This window comes from Rhinatrema bivittatum, chromosome 13, assembly GCF_901001135.1.
Source record: "Rhinatrema bivittatum chromosome 13, aRhiBiv1.1, whole genome shotgun sequence".
In the NCBI taxonomy this organism is placed as follows: domain Eukaryota; kingdom Metazoa; phylum Chordata; class Amphibia; order Gymnophiona; family Rhinatrematidae; genus Rhinatrema; species Rhinatrema bivittatum.
The window spans coordinates 78,377,410-78,400,987 of NC_042627.1; the positions used below are offsets into that span (position 1 = coordinate 78,377,410).

General features: G+C 46.8%; 2 protein-coding genes across 3 annotated transcripts in view; both read left to right on the top strand.

Annotated features, from left to right (window-relative positions):
• Window positions 1-23,578, top strand: part of RASL12 (RAS like family 12) — a 70,696-nt gene that overhangs the window by 22,825 nt on the left and 24,293 nt on the right. The window contains exon 1 of one of the 2 annotated variants that reach the window (XM_029575019.1): window positions 18,493-19,059. The exons of the other annotated variant lie outside the window; for it this stretch is intronic. The gene's annotated coding sequence lies outside the window, so the exon portion shown is untranslated. Of the gene's footprint in view, window positions 1-18,492; window positions 19,060-23,578 lie in introns of those variants that run through there. 2 annotated transcript variants of the gene reach the window in all.
• KBTBD13 (kelch repeat and BTB domain containing 13) lies at window positions 11,185-14,571 on the top strand. The gene has a single exon (XM_029575018.1). The coding sequence runs from the start codon at window positions 11,310-11,312 to the stop codon at window positions 12,639-12,641; it is 1,332 nt and encodes a 443-aa protein (XP_029430878.1). The 5' UTR covers window positions 11,185-11,309; the 3' UTR covers window positions 12,642-14,571.

Below are 23,578 nucleotides of genomic sequence, written 5' to 3' on the forward strand. Positions count from 1 at the left end.
AGGGAACAAGGGCCTCCGACTCTGGCTTGCAGGATACCATTCATGAATATTCATGACATGTATTTGCATGCAAATGAATCTGATAAATATTGATGGCAGATATCCTGAAAACCAAACCAGTTTGAGACCCCAAAAGGTCAGACAGGGCTGCTAGGGCAGAACATCCTTAATAGGTCAAAAACCTGATCTTTTTGTCAGAAAAAAAACCTCTTGGCGAAAGTGTCAAATTCTTCGTTCCATAACACAAAGGCAAAAAAAACCCCAAACAACGATGAGGCAGGGATGGCCGAGTTCTGCTGTTTCAGGCTTTCCATGAGCTTTGTTTCTATGTAATAGTGTGGCCAAGGTGTATAATATTTGTGTCTTCCTAAGGGAAACTGCTAAAGCTATTCATATACTGAGAGTGGAAGTGGAAGGTCATCAGGTGGTCACAGCTCGCTGACCCATTGGTGCCACCCCTTTGGGCAGGGTTTTTGGAAAGGTTAGGGCGTGGGCTGGGGCTTCTACAGAGTCAACCAAGCCGGGAGAAGGAGGTAGCTGTGACCCTCTCCGGGGTTTCGAGGAAAAGGAGAAGGAGCTGGGCAGAGATGCCCCCCAGGTGTCTCAGGAAGCCGGAGGGCCTTCAGGTCCAGAAGGAAGCCCCTGTGCCTGACTGGAGTCTCTGAGCAGGGTCGGGGAGCTGCAGGCCACCTACAGAAGAGGGAGGGCGTTTGAATAATGTATTTCAATAAATTATTTTCTTGTTGGTGCGCACCCTCTGTAGTGGAGGCATCTGTGTGAGTGTCCTTAGCTCAGTTTGGCCCTGCAGGTCCGCTGCCCCCAGCCCATGACCCATCTGAGACTGATTCCCTCACTTTAGGTGAGTTACCCTAGGCTCCTCAAAGCTGAGAAGGTGGACAGGAGGGTTACAATAGATTTTTAAAAACATGGTAATTTGCACAAGGCTGGCGCAACCCACTGTGCAAACCGTGTAGGTGCACAGGGCGGCAGCCTGGAGGGGGCAGCGGCCTGAGGTCAAGTGAGCTGCTGGTGTCACTGTCTGGCGGTTCCCAACCCGCCACGTGGCAATGATGAAGAGCTGTAGGGCCGCACGACGGTTCCCAATCCGCCATGTAGCAAAGAAGAGGAAGAGCACGGGGCCGCACGGCGGATTGGGAACAGATGTGTGGTGAAGAAGAGCAGGAGCCACAAAGCCGCACAGCAAACAAGGAAGTTGCAGGGCCGTGTTTGTGAGTGTGTGTATGTGTGTCTGAGCATGTATATGTGAGAAAGAGGGATCTTGTGTGTGTATGTGTATGTAAGAGGGAACATGTGTATGTATGTATGAGGGATCATATGTGAGCATGTGTGTGAGCGAGAATGTGTTTGAGAGAGAGGGAGCTTGTGCGTGTATGAGGGAGAGAGCATATATATGCATGTGTATGAGAGAGGAGAAGTTTATGCATCCCTCTCTCACTAATCCATGACAATCTGAGTGACTGGAAATCAAAAGTTTCCAGGTACGGCAAGCATGAATTATTTTATCCTTATTAGTTTTAATTTCTGGATGCTTTTTGTGTCTGCTGTTTTGAAATATTTTATTGGTATTTGAGAAATTTAAAACAAATTGTTTATGAGTTTTAAATTAATGGATCTTCTGCTCACCAGCTGTTTTGAAATATTTTTATTAGCATGTTTATGATTAATGTATTTATTATATTTCTTGATTTTATTGTTTAATGTGTAAGGATTGGTGATGGTTTCTGTTTTTCCATTGTTACACTGAAGACACTGACTTGTTGCGGTTTTCCTATTCAGTTTTTGCCTGCATATTTCTATTTATACTTTATGGGGGGGGGGGGTTTCCTGTATTTGGTGAGGGTCTGCCTATGTTCTGCATGTGTGATTGAGATGAGAGATTCTGCTAGCATGAAGGAATCTACAGCAGCTTGGCTTGCTCTGTTTCCTAATAGGAGGTGTATTGGTGTTTTAGGGCCTGGTATAATATTTGCAGTGTTGCCTTATCATGGGTAGGGTTGTTACATTTTTAAGTGATGGCAGTTAGTGCTGTTTTGGTGTGGGAGGTTTATTACATTTTAATTGTAATCTACTCATGGCTTTCTGAGGGTCAAGCCCACACCTAACACGCATTACAGTAGCCCTAATGCATTACGGGTTCCAAGTGTCTTTTTTTTGTAGGGTTTTCTGGTTGACACCAAAGAAATGCAGGCAAATACTTGTGAAATTTTTTTACTCAGAAGGCAGTACTTTGAATATTCTTTTTCATGTAAAATCTGTTGTTATAAATGCATAATTTTTATCTGTGTACATGGAGAGAGCAGGAGGTGGGATGCAAAGGTATAAGATTTGCCTAGGGCAATGGGTTCCAGGGGGAGGGGTGAAGACCCGGAGGGTCAAGGGTGACAGTGTTTAAAGTTTAGGTTGCTGAAAGGAGCTGGGCTTTTTTTTTCACAGGCCTGAGACACAGACTGAATGAAGAGTGTGTGTGGGGGGGAGGGGAGGGGGTCACGGCACAGAGCTAAGCACCGGCCCTGAATTTGCATAATTTGGCTGGTCTGAATTTGCATAATTTGGCTGGTCTGAAAATGAGAAGGAAGAGAAGCATTCGGGACAGACACCAGGCTCAGCGATTGGCTCTAAGGCCAGCACTGTAAATTAATTCTTAATAATTTCGCTTTGCTTTCTCTGCTTCATAATATTTGCCTACATAAAATGACTTTGATTCATTAGCACAGAAAAACATCCAGTCTGCCCACCCGCATCTTCTGCTCAGTTTATAACCTTTCCTCTCCCTCCTAAATCCTCTGTGCATGCTCCATGATCTCTTGAATTCAGATACTGTCCTCCTCTCCACCATCTCCATGGAGAGGCTGTCCCATGCACCTGCACCCTTTCTGCAAATAAATTCTTCCTGAGCCTACCCCCTTTCACCCTCATCCCATGACCCTTCATTCCAGAGCCTCCTTTCCTCCTTTGCATTGATACCTTAGAGGCATTTAAAAAATGTATCTATTCTATCTCCCCTATCTTGCCTTTCCTCCAGGGTGTACATGTTTAGATCTTTAAGTCTCTCCCCCTATGCTTTAGAAGGAAGACCGCTGACCATTTCAGTAGCCTCCCTCTCAGTATTCCCAGTGAGGTCTCACCAGGGACCTATACAGGGGCAATATCAACTCCCTATTCTGCTGATCAGTCCTCTCCCCATGCAGCCAAGCATCTCTCTGGCTTTCACCATTGCTTTATCCACCTGTTTGGCCACCTTAAGATCATCAGATACAATCCCCCTCAGATCCTGCTCTTCTTTCATACTTAGAAGAATTTCATCCCCTATACTCAACCTCTCCCTTGGGGTTTTGCAGCCTAAATGCATTACTCTGCATTTTTTTTTTTAGCATTTTTTGGTAAATATAGTGTGGCAGCTATAATAAAATATAAAAATGCATTTCAAAGGGAGAAAAATGTAAGGGGATTTCAAAGGGTGGTTAAACTTGGCTGGTTGTGGGAGCCATGTGTTGTTTTTGTCATGCTGTGTGGTCATGTGTTAAGTGCGTCTCTTGTATATTGTTTCCTGTGTATCTTCTGGAACTGGAGCTGGTGTGATCCACTTTGTCCAAGTTTTCTTGAAAAATGCGGAATATAAATTTGGAAATGAAATTGAATGAAAGTAAGAATGACAGAAGCAGAGTGGAGTGGATGGAGATTTTAGTCTCACTCGGGAACCAGTATCTTCTTTTTTAACCGAGCAGACTGGGAGAAGGACGGTCATAACGTCATGCACCATAATCTGAAGAGGACATGGAGCTTAGATGCCAGGCCGTTAACATGCTAATGTGCAGCTGGGATTACTGTAATTATTTTTATTGTCAGTAAATACTTCCATGGGGCGAGCAGTGCAAGCCTCGGATGGAGTATCTCAAGATGACACTGTTTAGCAATGGCTTTAGTGCTGAAGCTGGAATGGTCTGCTTACTTCCTTTGCCTTAAGTTGTTGACCTATATGATAAATATTCATAATTCTTGCTCCATGGCAACTTCAACATGATAAAGCTGTGATTCTGGGGAAAGTGAAACAGATATTTTAATGTGTCTACTACATTCTGGGAAGAAAACCAGACCTTCAGAATATTAAATTTAAAAGCATAAAAAACCCAAGCCTTTCAAGTAAACATAGTATAGGTTCTCACTGCTTAGTGTTTAAAAATACAAAATAAAATAATCACTTTCCTTCATGTGATAAGATATCACTCCCTTCATGTGATAAAATAATCACTTTCCTTCATGTGATAAAATAATCACTTTCCTTCATGTGATAAGATATCACTCCCTTCATGTGATAAAATAATCACTTTCCTTCATGTGATAAAATAATCACTTTCCTTCATGTGATAAGATATCACTCCCTTCATGTGATAAAATAATCACTTTCCTTCATGTCAGAAAATAATCACATCCCTTCATGTGATAAAATAATCACTTTCCTTCATGTGATAAGATATCACTCCCTTCATTTGGTAAAATAATCACTTCCCTTCATGTCAGAAAATAATCACATCTCTTCATGTTATAAAATAATCACTTTCCTTCATGTGATAAGATATCACTCCCTTCATGTCAGAAAATAATCACATCCCTTCATGTTATAAAATAATCTCTTCCCCTCATGTTATAAGATAATCACATCCCTTCATGCTATTAATTAATCAGGTCTCTTCATTTGATAAATTGATCACTTCCCTTCATGTTATAAAATAATCACTTCCCTTCATATTATAAGATAATCACATCCCTTCATGATATAAAATAATAATTTCCCTTCATGTTATAAGATAATTACGCCCCTTCATATTATAAAATAATCTCTTCCCCTCATGTTATAAGATAATCACAACCCTTCATAGAAACATTGAAACATGACAGCAGAAAAAGACTCTGTGGCCCATCCAATCTGCCCATCTGTCCAATTAATTTAGCATCACTTCCTCACAGATCCCTTGTGCTTATCCCAGGCTTTCTTGAATTCAGATTCTGTTTTTGTCTCCACCACCTCCACTGGGAGGCCGTTTCACACATGCACCACCCTCTCTGTAAAGAAATATTTCCTAAGATTACTCCTGAGTACAACCTCATCTCATGTCCCTTGTTCTAGAGTCTCCTTTCTATTGAAAGAGGCTCAACTCCTGTGCTTGTATCCTTGTGAAGGTGGGGTCTCCAGAATTGTACTCAGTATTCCAAGTGAGGTCTCACCAGGGACCTTTACAGGGGCAGTGTCACCTCCCTATTCTGCTGACCAGTCCTCTCCCTACGTAGCCAAGCATCTTCCTGGCTTTTACCATCGCTTTATCCACCTGTTTGGCCACCTTAAGATCATCAGATACAATTACCGTTCATGTGATAAGATAATAACGTCCCTTCATATTATAAAATAATCATTTGCCTTCATATTATAAGATTATCACTTTCCTTCATATTATAAAATAATCATTTGCCTTCATATTATAAGATTATCACTTTCCTTCATATTATAAAATAATCACATCCCTTCATATTATAGGGGCATGACCCCTTCCTTCAGCTAGCTCCATGGCCACTGGAAATGTTGAGCCAGTCCTGGTTTTGCCCCAGTGCATCTCTGGACTTGTAGGCTCAGTTTCCCTAAGTAAAGCAGGACCACAAGTCCAGAGATGCAATGGGGCAAAACCAGGACTGGCTCAGTCTTTCTAGCTGAGATGAGAAGGAATGGGTCTTGTCACTGTTTCATTCTGTTGGCTGACAGAATGAGCAGGCTCTTCACCAGAAAAGATGCATCATAGGAAATGTAGTTTAAATAGCAGTATTTCTAGCATGGGAAATGTAATCAGTACAGACTGATGTAGCAGAGAGAGAGAGCGAGCTGTGGTGCACCTGATGATCACAGTTATGCCGAAAATGACAGCAAATAAAGCCCACATTAGCTCATCCAGGGTACTCAGCTGAGATTCATGCACTTTAGATAATAAATAAAATCCTATATGCAACCCAATACCAAGTGCCTGCCCCTCCCCCAAACCTCCATCTTATCTTTTACCTAATCTCTCAATCCTTCCCCCCCATAGCCATCTCATATACACTACTGACCTCCTCCTCTTCCATTAGGAGGCCATGTCAGGCCTTCCCAACGCCATGTTTGATTCTTACAAGACAAAGACGAGTCCTAGCACCAGGTTTTGTGATAATCGCCACAGTCACCAAACTAACAGTGTCATTCATCAAAATGTGTTTGATAAAGGTTGCATATTTTTAGGGGGGGGAGGGAGAGAGCCTCTGGGGAGGCTGTCACAGTATTCAAACTATTTATATCACTATAGGAGGGCCAGCTAATAACTGGAGGTGGGGTTTTGGTGGTGGTTTAGGGTTTGGGGGCCAGTTTTACATGCCCTATTCTAACCTTCACTCGACTGCTTTCTGAATATAGAAATACTCGGCGCAACTGAGGGCTCCATCACACCGGGGGTTACAACTGCTGCCCTGTGCAGGCTACCCCGGTGCCTTCCTGGAAGCCCAATCTCTGGTCTTCTTTCAGCCTAGTCAGCCATACAGCTCTGTAACGCCTGCTGCAGGATGATCGGACGAGGATGATGAGGAGGGGCGTATTCTGCTGGAGGGAAAGCTACATTCACGTGTCTGATATTGGTCCTTAAGGAGCTGACAAGCAAGTGTGGGAAGGCAGAGCCAGTCTACCCAGAGTCTCACTAAGGCGCAGGAAGATCCCAGCTGCTGAAGAATCACGTTACAGGCCACAGATTTATAATCAGATTTACCGCGCAGAGGATTCTGGGGCGTTTCTCTCATCATGGAGCGGGAGTCAATAGTTCTCCATCCCTCAGCTCCCAGGCCCTGATCCTCATTAGCTTAGGGTTTGGCTGTCAGGTGATGGGGGTCATTCTCATTTATCAGGAGCTGCTGGACGTGGGAATGGACAGAGCTGGCGTGGGAGAATTTAGGGGAGAGGAGCAAATTGTCTTGAAGGACACTTTTTTTTTTCCCCTAAAGGAACAAGTTTTAATATCAAGGGAGGTCAACTTTCAAAATCTACATTAAGGGACATTTTGGAAAATTCCACGGTGAACCCAAAGGCCAGAGAAACAAAGTAATTCCCATAAAATTCCCATAAAAGGTGCATCTCACAACTGCAAAGTAAGCCAAAAATCAAGAGTTTATTGTATCTTCTAGCAGTCCCCAAGCTGGGCATGAATTCAGGCGAAGGTAAAACCGTCCACCCAATCCAGAGACCAAGATAAAATTCCACATAAGCTTCACAGCTCCTTTAGAGCAGACTCCTTGCAGTTAGGAACGTACAACCCTTGTCTCAATAGTAATGTCCTGCTATGCTGTTTATGAAATGTGTGCTCTGTAATCCTGGTTTAAGCTGCGCACCTTCCTTTGTCCCACCCGGTGAAACATGGCCCTGACGGGGGACTGTACTTCTATGCAAGATTGTTCTTTGGAGTCACTAAATAAAGCAGCATTTGATCACCTTCTTATTCATTTATTGCCACAAGGAACAGCCACGCACCTCTCTGTCTGCCTCATGTGCCTGCGTGACTGTTGATTACTCCACGCTTTTGTCTGCCTGTAATGAGAGATAATCCTTGAAATCTGGGCGAATTTGTTGGGTTTTTATTTTTGCTGGATAGCATGAAACGAGTGGTCATCCCCCTCCCCTGAGCACATGGTGGCTGGGCACTGGAACCCCCACTGGTCTCCTTTCAGACTAACTCCCAGTACTGCATTTGGGATAGCAAGAGCCTCTCCCTCCTAGAGTCACCCCTCCCCTGTGGCACGCACAAACTCTGGCGAGCTTGGGTCTTCGGTGTGTGTACCGCCACAGCTTCAACTATGGGACCAGGCCCAAAATCGGCACTCGTTAACCAAAACAAAGGCCTGTCCCAGAATAGCTGAGAGCTTTTCCGAGGTTCAAGCCCCTGCCACAGAAATATGTGAGTCCCTGGCCACAGAAGGTCATCTGACTCCTTGGGTCTCTCGCACCATTCTCCTTCCAATCTCTCCATCATGGTCCTTATCTCTCTCTCTCTCTTTCTCCCCTTCCAGCTTCCACTCCACTCTCAAACTAAGCTAAGCTTTCTTTAATTACATGTTGTGTGCTGTCATCTCTTTGTAATGCCTAGCTCAGATAAATCATACAAGCAGGTATCAATTTACAACATCACAAGCAAATGTCGCTAAATCCACAGGGGGAAGTCAGCGAGTTCCTGCCTCCTGCCCCTGTGGTTGGCACTTGGCAAGTCTGCCTTGCTTAGCATGGGGGCATCTCAGTGGCTATGGAGTTTTGCTTGCACATGAAATAGGGCCTGGTGCAGGTGAGTCTGCCCTAAAAGAGAGGTCAAGGATCAAGGTCTGTGGGGGATGGGTTTGCCTGCCCTGCCCTCTAAAGATAAGCCTCCTGCATTTCCAGCTGTCCCTTCCCGTGTCCGTAGGGTTTTCAGCCCTGCCTGAGCCGAGTCCCCTCATGCCAGGAACTCTTCCTGGGTTTGGAAACGTTTAACTTTGTTTTTTCACCACTCAGGGTGATGATATGTCAGAGCTGAGAAAATCCAGAGAGCACATACACACTCCCTTCATAAAATGTGGGGTTTTTTGCAGCTGTGTATGAGCCTTGGCATAAGCAGAAGAGTCTCCTGTCTGTGTTTCCTTCCATTCCAGAAGCTGAAAGCTTCTGCAGTATTTTATCTTGTTACTGTCATAAAACCAGTTTTAATGAGGAAAATAGCATTCCAGGAAATGCAAAAGTCCCAGCTGTACAGTTCTAGGCAGTAAATTTAAGAAACATCATAGTGACCCTTACGTCTCTCGCTCTGCTCCATCTCAGCACTTACAGGCCGATACAGTACAGTGCGCACTGTTAACCCGCGTTTGGACGTGCGTTTTCGACGAGCTAGCTTTACCCCTTATTCAGTAAGGGGTAATAGCACGTCCAACCCCCCCGAAAGTAATAGCGCCCGCAACATGCAAATGCATGTAGATGGCCCTATTAGTTATTCCCGCGCGATACGGAAAGTAAAATGTGCAGCCAAACCGCATATTTTACTTTCAGAAATTAGCGCCTACCCAAAGGTAGGCGTTAATTTCTCTCTGCACCGGGAAAGTGCACAGAAAAGCAGTAAAAACTGCCTTTCTGTGCACCCTCTGACTTAATATCATGGCGATATTAAGTCAGAGGTCCCAAAGCAAAAAATAATTAAAAAGTAAAAAAAGAAAAAAAGTAAAATCGGCCCGCAGCTTGCGGGTTGAAAACCGGACGCTCAATTTTGCCGGCGTCCAGTTTCCGAACCCGTGGTTGTCAGCGGGTTTGAGAACCGACGCCAGCAAAATTGAACATCAGCTGTCAAACTCACCGACAGCCGCCGCTCCTGTCAAAAAAGAGGCACTAGGGACGCGCTAGTGTCCCTAGCGCCTCTTTTTACCGCGGGCCCTCATTTGAATAATTTATTTTAGTGAATCGCATGCACAGGAGAATGGCCTGTGCGTGCCCCGGGTGCTCACCCGCTCTCCCACGATTTTTACTGTATTGGCCTGTTGGTGAGCTGGGCTGGAAGTGAAGCGTACTAACTACAACACTTAGGTTCCAATTCTGCCTTTAATTCCACTGTGTGACCTAGTGCTGAGACACAGAACTGTGATACCCACAGATCCAGGTTCCAATTCCACCCACAGCACTCACCATGTGACCTAGTGATGAGAATGCAAAGCTGTGAAACTCACAGATCCAGATTGCAATTCCACCCACAGCACTAACCTTGTGACCTAGTGATGAGAATGCAGAGCTGTGATACCCACGGATCCAGGTTCAAATTGCACCCACAGCACTCACCATGTGACCTAGTGATGAGACACAGAACTGTGATACCCACAGATCCAGGTTCCAATTCCACCCACAGCACTAACCTTGTAAACTAGTGATGAGAATGCAGAGCTGTGAAACCCACAGATCCAGCTTCAAAGCTCACTTCCCCCACTCACCATGTGATCTAGTGCTGACATCACAGAACTGGGACAACTTAGATGCAAGTTCCAATCCCACCAATTTCACTGTGACCTAGTGCTGGTGGGAGTGCAGAGCACCATCCCTTGCAGACCTAAGTTCCCACCTCCACCACTCACTGTTTGCCAATTATTTAGGTTTCCTATGGACAAAGTTAGATAGCAGGCTCTTTGGATAAGGGATCTTGCAACCATGTGCACACTGACAGTGCTCTATAAATAGTAAAACATCCTTACTGGCAGGGCTGCTTCTGAGGGCTTATTCTACATCTGCAAGTGCTATCGCTCAGGTATCTTCAGTAAAACAAATTAAATCACATGGTCCCATTTACCACCAAATGGAAAAAAAAAACCCTTTGCTGATTAATGCTAAAACTATGTTCCCATTCTAAGCAAGCACTGGAAGAGCCCACGCAGGCTCAGCCAGGCTCGGATTGACCGTTAGGTAATGGAGGGAGATCTGCACACACAAAAACCCCCCCAATGATCACGTTTTAACTTCCACCCAGGTCCTCTTCCCCAGTCGCCATCAGTCAGCCAGCCATGTCCAGAGCTTGACCTTTCCTCTCTAACTCTCCCACTGAAATCTTCACTTGAGTAGCGCAGCTGCCTTCTCTCTCTCTCTCCTCATTAGTCGTGATGCTGCCCTCTCCTTCTGCCCCTCTCTGCAGTGTCAGGGCTCTGCATGGTCTGAATCCAGCCCTGCTTTCATATTTCTTGTGCCCTGACCCCTCAGCGCTCTCCCCCGTTGCAGAGTCGCTTCCCTCCCCCATCTTAGTTTGCCAAGGCTCTCTCTCTCCCCCCCATTTACCTTCGGATTCCTCCTCAAACCCCACTATGGATGTTTGGGCCTGGACTTCTTCTCAGATGCCTGCTGCTTCCTGCTTCTCCTGGATTCAAGGCCTTACGGGGCAGGGGTCTACCATTTTCTGTTTATAGAGAGGGCTTTAATTCTCAGCGAGGGAATCCTTCCTGAACAAGACAAGGCAAGAATCATCGCTGACTGTAAAGCAAGCAGAATGAGCTGCTTTGCTAGGGTCAAACACTGCTCAGCTCTGTTCACATGACCAGCAACTATCTTTAGCTCAAGATATTTATATTACAAATAGCAACTTCTAAGCTGTTGCACTGGGTCAGAAAGCGTTATCAATCAGTCGGGCAAGAGCAGAGCTGTTCTGCACACCATCGGAGTCGGTCACAGTTTCTTCTCACGTGCGTGCTGTCTGCACGTTAGCTAATCCTCCAAAGGTCCAACTGGCCACAGAGAGAACATGGCCAAGGTGCAGATCAAGGTGGAAGAGAAGCTCTTCGCCGTGGAGAAGACGCTTCTGGTGAGGCACAGTGAGTACTTCCGAGCCCTCTTTGAGTCTGGCATGAGAGAGAGCACACAGGACAAGCTGCAGATCCAGGGCTTCACGGCCCTGGGATTCCTAACCATGCTGAGGGTCCTGGGAGGAGAGAGACCTATCCTGAACTGTGAGGAAATCCTGCAGGCTGTGGAGTGTGCAGCATTCCTGCAAGTGAAAGCATTAGCCAAATATCTGATGAACTCCATCAACTCCGACAACTGCCTTGTCATGTTCCAAGCTGCAGCAACCTACGGGCTGTTGGATCTCTTTCATGCTGCAGCACTGTTCATACGAGACATTTATTCCGACTTTGGAGACTATTTAGACTGTCTGCCCACAGACCTGGTGGATTACGTTGAGTCCCTTTTGCCCAGCACCTTTCTAGCAGTTGGACAGCACACTCCATCCTTTGAGTTCCTGGAGGACTATTCCAGGACCATCTGCTACCTGGATGAAGATGCAAACATGTGGAGGACCTTGGGCTGCCTGCCAGAGCAAGCCAGCACTTTCCTGGCAGGAGTCACCACCTTAGATAATAAAATGTACATTGTTGGAGGAGCCCGCGGTGCCAGCAAACAGGTTGTGGACCTGAGCTTTTGCTACGATGCAGACAGCAACAGCTGGAGTCAGTTCTCCAGCCCTCAACAGCTGCGTTACGATATTTCACTGATAGGTCATGAAGGATATCTGTTAGCAATTGGTGGGGAATATAACAAAATCTCACTGAACTCAGTGGAGAAATATAATGTGTCCAGTGGCACCTGGACCTTTGCCTCCGATCTGCCCCAGCCTATAGCAGGTGCGCCCTGTGCTAAAACCATGGGGAGGATATTCGTCTGTCTATGGAAGCCTTTAGACACCACAATCATCTACGAGTATGAGAGCAGGAAGGACATGTGGCTCCCCATAGCTGACTTAAAAAGGTCTCAGAGCTATGGGCATTGCATGGTGGCCCACAGGGATGACCTCTACGTGATGAGGAACGGGCCCTCGGATGACTTCTTGCACTGCATTATCGAATGTTTCAACCTTTCCAGCCAGCAGTGGACTGCTCTGCCTGGCCAATACGTGAACAGCAAAGGTGCTCTCTTCACGTCTGTTGTCAGAGGAGACACTGTGTTTACCTTAAACAGGATGGTAACCCTCATATATTCCATAGAAGATAAGAAATGGAAACCCAAAAAGGAGAAAGCTGGTTTTCCAAAGGGAGGTTCGTTGCATACCTTCTTTCTCAGACTCCCCAAGGTCACCTAAAACTACACAATGTCCAAGGCCCTCACAGAGTCCACATCACCTGCAGCTTCACGACTGCTTTCCTCTTTTAGTTCCCACCACCTCCACTGGGAGGCTCTTCCACGTATCTACCAACCTTTCTGGGAAGCAACCACCCCGTCTACTCCTCCATACCATGGTCCAATGTCCTCGGACCTCTTTTCCAATGAAAAGTTATACCCTTAAGGTATTTCATTGTCTCTGCCGTATCCCCTTTCCTCCAGGGAACACGACATATCTAGACCCTTAAGTCTCACTATCATTTTGGGAGACCTCCCTTGGACTCAATGTTCATTCTAAGTTTCTCATTGATTACTTGTACAGACAGTCAGACTCGTTATCTTGTGCTTTCTTTTACTGACTAAGCCTCTCCCTATGCACTCTAGCATCCCCCCCCCCCCCAAATACACTGTTTTCTCACCTAGGGGGTCGACACCAGTATCTCACTCCCCACTACATAGTGCTCCCCTTGGTTCCTCTACCCTAAATGCATGACTGCATCTTTGTGCAATTAATTCCAGCTGCCACACCCTTGTTCATTAAAATACATAATATTGCACACTAGCCGGCTTCCTGAACATTTCACTTATTTCTTTAGACTTAATTGGTAGCATGAGGGTATTTCTCTGACCCCAGAAGGCTCTCGCTCTAAGTTTGTACCTGGAAGCAGGGTTTTCTGACTGAGATCTCCATAGGCTGGAGCTGAGGTAGCATTGTCTGCTGCCTGAAGCTGTGTTTTATAGCAGTAAGATCCAAGAAATGGTCCTGCACCAGACCATTGGGAAAATCATGGAAGAAGCCAACCCTTCTTAAAATAAGCCATGGATTTAGCTCACACTTTTTCATTGGTAGCACAAGGTACTGTCGTTAACTCCCTGTCTGCAGAGGCCTCACAATCTAGGGACCTTATCTAGTAAGCATTTTCCCCATAGACACGGAAGGGGAGAAAAGCCTTAGTAAATCAGGCTCTAAGTTTGTACCTGAGGCAATGGAAGGTAAAGTGACCTTGCCCAAGGTCACCAGTGGGATTTGAACCCTCCACTCTGACCACTGGGCTATTCCTCCATTCTCTCTTAGGATCCTTGTAACCAAACCTCAGGACGCATGAGCAATCCATGCAGCTCCTGCTAACTAAGACTCCATCCCCATAGTTTGTTTTTGCTGCAATAAAATATTGACTGTTCGCAGAAATTACCTTGGGATCAGCTGCTGAGGGATCTCGGAGGGTTGATTCAAATAAAGAAACGTGGCCAGATGCAACCAAACTCATTCTGCGTCCTCTATCCCAAAATTGTACATCTAGCCACCAGGTGCGAGGCAGCCCATGCATCACATTTTATTTATATTTTATTTCATTTTATTTTAACTTGTTGTAAACCGTTTTGATAAAATTTTATTTTAAAAAGCAGTATATAAATACTTTTAAATAAAATAAATAAAATAAATCACATGCTGTGTCCTCATCCCAGTGCCGTAGCACACTCTCATGCTGTTCTGCATCGTATATTTGTATTTTAGGTATGATGTGTATGCTCTGTTTATTTTTTTATACTGATGGATGTTATTGTATTTGTTTTCTTTGTAAACCGATATGATGATGTTTCGAATACCGGTATAGAAAACTAAATAAATAAATAAACGCTGTGTTATAGAGCAATCCATTTTTAATCAGGTATGTATATTATATACTGTATACCGGTGCCTCCCAACCCTCTCCTGGAGGCCCACCTAGCAGCATTACTGCAATGAATGTGCATGAGATGGGAGACCCAGGGTATACAAATCTATCCCATTCCTATTCCGTAGGGAATATTCTGAAACCCCGACTGGCTAGGTGGGCCCCCAGGAGAGGGCTGCAAAACGCTGCTGTACATCTTGGTTGACTTTTCACAAGTGATCAATAAACAGTAAGTTATAGAAACAAAAAAAAAAGCCCAGAAGTGCTGAATTATTTGGCTACTGTGTGGTCATGCTTGTGGCTTGGAGCTAAACTGAGTGGGGTTAGGGGATGAGGAGTGGAAAGGAGAAGGAGCTGCTGAAAGAACTCTCGTTCCACGGGGAGGCTCTGGCGTAAATTACAGCAAGGCTCCAGGTCATCGGTGACAGGCCGAGCCGGCCCTGGTTTTACCCCATTGCACTGATGGCGCTGGAGAACTACAAATTCAATGGGGCACTGGGGGTGAAACCAGGCCCAGCTCAAACCGTTATCTGCTCCCTCTAAAAGTCTACTCTGGTGCGGCACATGCGCTGTCCAGCAGAGGTAAAACTGAATGGCTGCATCTTTTCACGGCAACGGGACTGCGGTCGGATGGCCCTGATGTGCAAGAGCTTAGCAGCAGTATAAACCATAGCTGCGGACCAATAGCAGTGCACTGCCTCCAGGTCCAATAATAGGATGTTTTATGATGCTCCTTGCAAGATGTTTGCACACTGCATAAACATTTACATTCCTGGGCCTTCTAAAATCATTTCTTTTCCATTTTTCCTGCTGGCTGAGGAAGCATTTACACTGCACAGTGCTTCAGGTATTTGTCCTCTGAGCTCCCATTAATGGACTTTATGTGACAGAAATATTTTTTAAAAAAAGGACAAACAGCAAAACACTTAAGCCACAAGCAGCAATTAGTTCTGCGCAGCACTCTCTGCTTTCTACGTGGGGGCTCTGAAGTCAATCCGAACGTGTCACCTGATCAGAAGCAGGGCCCCTTTCATCGTTGCTTTGCCACAGGAGTGCAGGATTTTTCATGTCGGCTCTGCTGGCACCGCTGCTTGCTGATCCACGTGCAATGATGTCTGGTCTCAGCCTAGTTACCAATGCAAGTATCCACGTCACTAGAAACCACCAGTACACATCCGTGCCAACTCCGTGGCAATCTCAGCTCTGCTAATACACCTTAATACTGCCCTGTAGCACCCCAAATACTGTCCATATGTAAATATACCTTTCTTTAAATAAACTAGAATTACCCTGCCATTACAGACTCCCTCCTCACACATGCACAGCCTTGGTAATGCACATTAGTTCTGTTCTGAGAGCCACACACACAGTTCTGCCAGTGCATCTCAGTCTTGCCCTGCGGTACCAACTACGATGCCATTAACGAGCCCCACATGCAGCTTTACTAATGCACCTCACTTCTTCCTGTGCACCACCTCCTGCTATTCTGGTATTTTTTAGACCCAGACATAATTCTGTCAATGCCCCTCAGTCCTGCCCTGCTGGATCCCCAGCTATTCCAGTCCCTGGCTTCTACTACACAGACACTAATCCGACCACACCGTTTCGTGGTTTTGGCTTGTTTGTAAATCTCCACAATGTAGAAAGATGACACAAAGATTACATAACTTATTTTTCCCAAGGGCTTGTTTTATTTATTTATTTATTTATTTATTTAAAAGAGTAGCTCAGGGCGGTTTACAAAAATAACACTCGGATTATAACAACAGACGATGAATAAAGCACAAGTAACTTATCCTGCCTAAAGCAGAGGTGACCCCTGGGACAAGGGGGAGGCTTCATCTCTTGAAGTTTCCAGCATAGAAGGTTACCGGCTCATTTAACTCTTTCTATCCAAAGAGGTGCCACCTGTGTACTGAGGACAGTAAGGAGATTTGTTTTCTGCTTTATGTAAGGGCTGTCAGAATGGGAAGGTTTGCTTATTGTACCTTCCATCCTCATTCATCATAAACAGTTCTAAGACCCTGTTAGGGAGACACGCATTTAAAAATTCAGTTTCAGAAATTGTCTTCTGCCAAATATGCAATCATCTCATCTGCTGTGGAGCAAATAAATTCCACCCTTACGTTGTCCTTAATAGAGAGGCTGGCAGCAAACACTCCTCTTCCCATTTGTGGTCTTGATTATACAATACAAGGAATATTCTAAATAGGATAGCAGAGATGGAAGTGCCTTAATAAAGATGTCCTTAATACACAGGGCTTAGATCGGTGTTTCTCAATCTGTGACTGACCTCCTAAACTGATGTGGACCAGCTGGCTGGTAGAGATGGGGGAGACTCATGAAGAGAGTGGGAGTTCCCTCCTAAGGCATGAAAAGCATGGGGGGAGGGGGAGCACCCGCCCTGACTAACGTGCAGTGGGGGAGGAGTGCACGCATGTCCCCCACTTCAGGATCTCCCCCAGTCTCAGCCCAGCCACTCCCTGCTTCATTCCAGAGGACAGTGTAGCCAGGGGCAGTGGAGGTAGATGATGCCCCTTTAAGGGGCATGGTGCATCCCGCAGCCTTTGAGCTGCATAGCTGGCAAACTTAGATTTCTTCTTATTTACAGCTTGGGGACAGCCTGGGTTCACGTTTAGTTTGCCAGCCTGATCAGCTGGTTAGTGCCAGTGGTAGCGAAGAGCCAGAGAGCGCCAGCAGTCTGTCCCTAGACCTGGAAGCAGGAGTGTGCAGCGCTGTGGGGCCCGGAGAGAAGCTGCTGTCAGGACATTTTGACCTGGTGGTTTAAGGTAGTAGAGAATGTCCCATTCCTGGCTGCAGGTGACTGGGTAGGTGCCAGCACCTGGGTGACTACAACGAGGGCCTATTTCCTCCCTGCAGTGATTGCTAGGGATGTGCATTCGTTTTGAATGAATGCCCAATCTGCAACGTATATGTCCCTATTCGTTGCATTCGTGGGTTCCCGAAACATATGGCGAACTCCCACGAATGCAACGTATCACTAACAAATAAACTCCCCACCCTCCTGACCCCCCCAAGACTTGCCGAAAGTCCCTGGTGGTCCAGCGGGGGTCCTGGAGCGATCTCCTGCACTCAGGCCATCGGCTGCCGGTATTCAAAATGGCGCCGATAGCCTTTGCCCTCACTATGTCACAGGGGCTACCGGTGCCATTGGTCGGCCCCTGTCACATGGTAGGAGCAATGGATGGCCGGCGGGTTGTAGTTAATTAAATTTAAAGGGTTGGGATGGGGGTCTTTTCAACTTTAATGGGAAACGAATACCGTATGTAACTAAGGGATGAATCGGGTTCCCTCCGAAAACGGATGCAATGGGTTTGGGACCCGACGAATACGAATACCGAATCCGTCCCTTCTGCACATCCCTAATGACTGCCACTCTGCGGACTGGCAAAAACGCTGCCAGGGAGCACTGGTGGTCCAAGGAGCAGGGGCTGAGAGGCAATGGATTAGCTTTCATAGATTCCACGCTCTAGTGCTTTCTTAATAGCAGCATCGCAACCTCAAAGCTATCCCACGCCTAGAACGCAAGCCAATTCCTTTGCATTCCCTTCAGGGCATTCTCTCGGCACCACAGGTTTCACTTTCCCAGAAGATCCGGACTTGGGCACAAGAAAGTTCTTTTGCGGGACCTGGCGGTTTCCTCCTGCTCCTTTGGGCTTTCAGCTCAGTCAGAACCGTGGCTGGAATTTAGTGCCACGAACCTTCATTTGCATTTACCCAGGGATTCCCCCCCCCCTCCCCTCAGCCGTCAGCCAGGGGCCACACAGCATGGCCCCTTCCAGAACCCTAAATCCAGCCACTAGGTGTCGCCATCCTGCAATGACTGGGACTCCCTCCCCAGGGGCTGTGAATGCTACCTCCACAGCACCCCCAGCCTCAACTGGCTTTGGGGGGGGGGGGGGGGGGTTGGGATGACCTGAGCTGGGAATCAAACCCAGGTCCTCCAGGAGCGCTGTCTGTCCTTGGGCTCAGATTCTGTGCTCCATGGTGGATGCAAGATCGCTTTCAGCTTTAGTGTCTAGCAGAGAAAGGATGCAGAAAATATTTTCCTTACATGGAGTTTGGCTGCAGACCAAGCTGGGCAGAGCAGCAGTGCGCGGCAGGAGAGAGAGGAGGGGGGTAGAGGGGAAGGAAGCAGTTTTAGGGAGATTAGGCACAGAAGGGAGAGAGAACGCACTCAGTGGTCACTGTGCAGAGTATTGATGGCCCTGATTTGTGGAGTATAACTGCTCTTCCCAGATCCTATCCCAAACTCCTGGATAACATCTGCCCATCGTTAAAACAGCTGCTGCAGTGCTGGGAGTGGCCAGAGGAGGACAAGGTAAAGGCCCAGAAGGAGCAGCCCTAGGGAAGATGCCTCAAGAGTGGAGGAGCCACAGGAGCATCGCCTGAAGGACGAGGAATCACAGGAGCATCAGCCAGAGACGCAAGAGGAACAGGAGAGGGCAGGGGAGAAAGCCCCCAGGGCTGGAAGTAGAAGCTTTCCCAGGAGGACTCGAAGCTTGAAGGAGTTGGAGCCTTGAGGGGGAGCTTGCTGCTAGGAGCCCGAGTGCAGGGTGGCCTGACGCAGCTTCTGCTAACCTTGCCCCATCCTCAGTGATCCGAGGCAGAGGGAGGACTCGTTCCAGGAGCCATGGACCAATGACCAGCAACCTCTGAACGGCCAGCGCTTTCCTTGCTGCTGTGCAGTCTGATCCTCAGGTCAGCGGTTTCTGCATGGGCATGGGGGGGGGGGGGTCACTCTCTGGGGCAGGCGGTTTCGGCAGCTTTTATATTTAGCAAATGAATTTAGAAGAAACAGTTATTCTGCCTTTTTGGTACACTGAAGAAATAATAAAGCCCCTTGAAACCCCCTTTGTATGGTTTTAGGGCTGAAAATGCCCCTGCTTGAAATGGGAGTGACGATAACTCGACAGCTGCAGTCTACGCTAAAGAATCCCATAGAAAGATCAGAGAATGTCCCCTGGCGGGGGCGGCGGGTTTCCAGCCTTCAGTTCCCAGGCCTGTGGGGCAAGAGAGAAGAAAGAAAGCTTGAGTTTCTGGGAAGCACATACGGATGGGAATGGCAGGGCAAAGGAAGGATGAAGCTGCTGGAGGCGGCAGTTCTCAACCTGCTCCTCAGCCACCTCCTGGCCAGTCCGGGTTTCACAATATTCACAATGAATATTCATTAACTAGATCTGCATGCACTGCCTTCTTTGTAAGCAGACACATCTCAAACATATTCCTTGTAGACAGCCTGGAAATCAAACTGGTTTGGGGGTTACTCAAGGACTGGGTTAACAACCACTGGCTGGTGGAGTGGTGAAGGGATGAGATTGGCAAGTCTGGGAAGGGATGTAGGGGAGGGCTTGAGGAGGGATGGGATTGATGGGGAGGTTTAAGAATGGGATTGGGAGGAAGAGTGGGCTACTGGTTGGAGCAAGGAGCTGAGAACCTGGGAAGCCAGGGTCAAATCCTGCTTCTCCCACTGATACTATCTGACCAAGTCATTGCCTCTGGTGCTCACTTAGACTGTAAACTCTTTGGGGAAGGGACTTGTGGTACGAGGGGATGGGTTTGTGGTAGGTGGAGAGTGTAGGAATGGGTTTAGATGAGTTGTAGGGATGACAATGGTGGAGGGGTGTAGATATGGATTTTGTGGGGGATGTAGGGACGGGACTGATGGCTTGAACGTAGGGATGCAATTGTTTGGGAGTTTTCAGGTTCAGATTGGAGGAGGGATGAAAGGATAGGAGTGGTGGTGGTGGGGTGGAGTGTGAGCTGGCTGGAAAGAAACGTTCCTGGGATGTGAGAGAAAGTATGGGAGAGTTTTGGAGCTAGAAGCAGGAATAGAATTAGGCAGTGATAAGACAAGCATGGACTTTGTGGAAGAGCAGGATGGGGTAATTAATTTTATGTTGGAAGAACCGGGGATGAGATTATGGGATTGGGGGAGGTAATGAGAGGAATGTAGATTTGTAACCATGTGAATTTACCATCATAAGATGCGACTGTAAAACCCAATCCAACTGCCTACCGGCTCTGCCTTCCTGCCCTATGCGTGTGCGCTGTAGGTGTCCTGTGTATGCTGTCTGTGCCTCTGTATTTGAACTGTAAGTTTGTCTGGGTGAGCACTGTATGTTTCTGTACAGCAAATTCTCCCTGCTCGCTACCACAAACAATTATAAATCCTGAAATCGCCTCTGTATTGGTCCAATTCTGCCTTAAAAGTTTGTATTTGAGATTACAGTGAACCTGGGGCTGGATTTATACCTGAGGCACCCCTAGGCACTTCCCTTCCCACCAGTGCAATCCCCTTCCTGCCCCCAGAGCAATCCTCCCCCATCTCTGCCTCCTGCGGATAAAAGGGGCGCAGTGTTGCCTGCGTTTGCTTCATCCTCTGCAGGCAGGGCCCTGGGAGCTTCAGATTTTAGACTGAAGTTGGCAGCGGAGGAGGTAGATTCAGGTAAGAAGCATCGCTCATCTCCTTGCAGATAGTTGCACGCCTATCATGCCAAATGGGGCCACCACATGCCCGCTTAGGACTCAGTTTGAAGAACCCTGAGGGGTTACTTCTTCAGCTCTGCCACTGAGCTGGGCACTGGGAGCATCTTCTGCCCCTTCATCTGACACCAACACAGTCAGGGCTGGTTGAGAACTGAGCAACCTGAGAATTAGGGCAATATTTATTACTCCCTGTGTTTACAAAACGTGCACCGACCATAGCACAACATTCGTCATGAACTGAGCCTCAAGAAATGTCCAGAAGAGCAAACTTTGAAAAGACGCATTCTCACGTCTGAGCTAGAACGGGACTGGTGGAAAGGCAATGCGGGAAGCTGAAAAGAGACCTGCAACGGAGATCATGAACTCATTTCATTTATGCCAAGGCTCACTTCCTGCCCCCTCCACTCACAGAGTGCTCAGTGAGGTTACAACATTCAGAATTAAACAATAATAGCACAATATAGCAACTGAAGACGTAGATCCGTAAAACATGACCCTCACTCTAAAGCTGACCAGGAAGAGAATTCCACATAACCGTGACCTTCGTCTCTTGCAAAGGAAAAAAAACATTATTCGTCACCACCCTTAACAATGCTTTATTTGCTGACCTAAAATTATGGTTGGGTTTATACCATTTCCATTTTTTCTGTAAAATAAATCTACAATCTGATGTCATAAACTTATGCACCAAAATGATCAACTTAAATTTAGATCCCAAATTTGGCAGTTGCCTTAAAGTAGGCTGAATACGGTCGCTCCCACGCAAACCCATTAGGATGCATGCGGCGGCTGTAACGCGTTCAATCATTTAATAGGTTAACCTACATAACGGGAACTGCAATAATCTAACTGGCCCCCAAACCAATGCTTGTAGAGCGCACCTAAACGTTTCCTTTGGTAATACCTTTCTCAATGGTTTAATCTAATTCAGCTTAAAAAAGGGAGATTAATAACCTCTGAGTTCCGAACACAACAAGCTCCTCCCACTCTGCTCGGTCGCTCCCAGTACTGCTGCGCTGATCGTCCTGCCAAAGCTGTGCTGCGGTCGGACTTCTGCTTAAACACTTAAGAGTGACCCTGAGCACTGGAGGCTTAAAACCACAGGGGCGTGGATGGACGTGCACAGCCCTCAGCCACAAAAAAAAAAAAATGTAAACGTTTAAGCCCTAAACTCCTGAGAGAACCGAGAAGTGTCCCAGGGCGTGAGATTCAGCCTATACTTTGAAGGGCACAGATAGAAGCATTCTTTTAAAATCAAATCCTACTTCACCCAAGCTGAAGGGGCAGCACACATTTCTAGCTGTTCAAACCGCTGTGATCCCAGCGCTCCTGCCAAAATCCTGTCCGCTCATCTCCCTCCTACCCCTAGAATCCAAATTACTTGCAGGTGCCCACAGGCTCTGCCGCCTTACGTTTCTTGTATCTGGAGCCATCCTCATCAATTCATCACAATCTGGCCCTCTCCCTCTGCATCCCAGGTCTCCTCTGATGTCTTCCTGGCCATGACCAGGGCTCTTCCCGCAATCCTCACGTGCCGTTGCCTCTCCAATTATTTATTTATTTATTTTTAACCATCTCCCGGTTAGAAAACCACCCAAAGTGGTTTACAGGATCAAACCTGTAGAATCAATAACCACGAATCATAAAACCCAGAACAGACACAATTAGAGAGATTTTAACAGATTGCACTTGCCAGCCACCATCAAAAAAGAAATTCCACATAAAAAAAGGTCTGAAATACGGGAAGCAGGAAATTCTGCAACCCAGCACAGAGGCCAGGCCGCTCCAGCTGGAAAAAACGAAGATCAGTGGGACGAAGCCCCAGTTTCACCTTTGTTTCTAAAGGTTAAAAAATTAATCTCGGGCCCAATCTCACAGGTAGAGGCTGGAAAGCATCCTTGATAGCAAATGAATCCATAACAGACCCCTCCCCATCCCTCTAATATTATCTCCCATCCAGGTAGCTCTAATGTCCCTGTCTGGATGACACCATTGTAATCTACCCCTGAAACGAGGGATGGGGGATTACCCCTAATGGTAGAAAACACCAAGGAAAGGAGCTTAAACCGGATTCTAGTCCTGACCTGACATCTATGTGCTGCTTTTCAGGAGAACCTAAACCCGAAACATTGCAGTAGTCTATTTGGGCAATAACAAGCAAATGCATCACAGTTTTAAAAGCATTCATGTCTAAAAATGGCCCCAAGTGCCTTATCATTCCGAGTTTCAGGTAAGTAGTCCGAGACAGCATTGCAAGATGTAACGGAGAATCAAGTCCAACACCCAATATTCCCCATCTCCTCCTTGGCTTTCAGCTTCTTCTTGTCCCTCTCCTTTCTCCCATTACACTTGGAGACGCCTCCGCCGCTACCTCTTCTCTCTTTCCACCCCTTCCCTTGGTGCTGCTGCCTGGATGTCCCACCGCCACCTTAAACTCAACGTGACCAAGACAGAGCTCCTTCTCTCTCCCCCCAGACCTGCTTCCTCCTGGTCTTCCCTTCAGTTGCTGTCCTTCCTTCTTTGCACACATCCAAAACACTGCTACAACCCGTTCCTTCTTTCACTGCAACCTCACCAAAATCCATCCCTTCCTTTCTGAATACCACTAAAATCCTCGCCCACTCTGTCTTCACCTGCCGAACCAGCTCTCTCCATTACAGTCTCTTCAGAATTCAGCTGTGCGACTTATCTTCTTCCAGTTTTGCTACGGCCACAGAACCCCTCTTTCTAC

What these genes read in the sequence shown, in the direction of transcription:
- KBTBD13 (XM_029575018.1), top strand. Translation starts at nt 11,310, where the DNA reads ATGGCCAAGGTGCAGATCAAGGTGGAAGAGAAGCTCTTCGCCGTGGAG.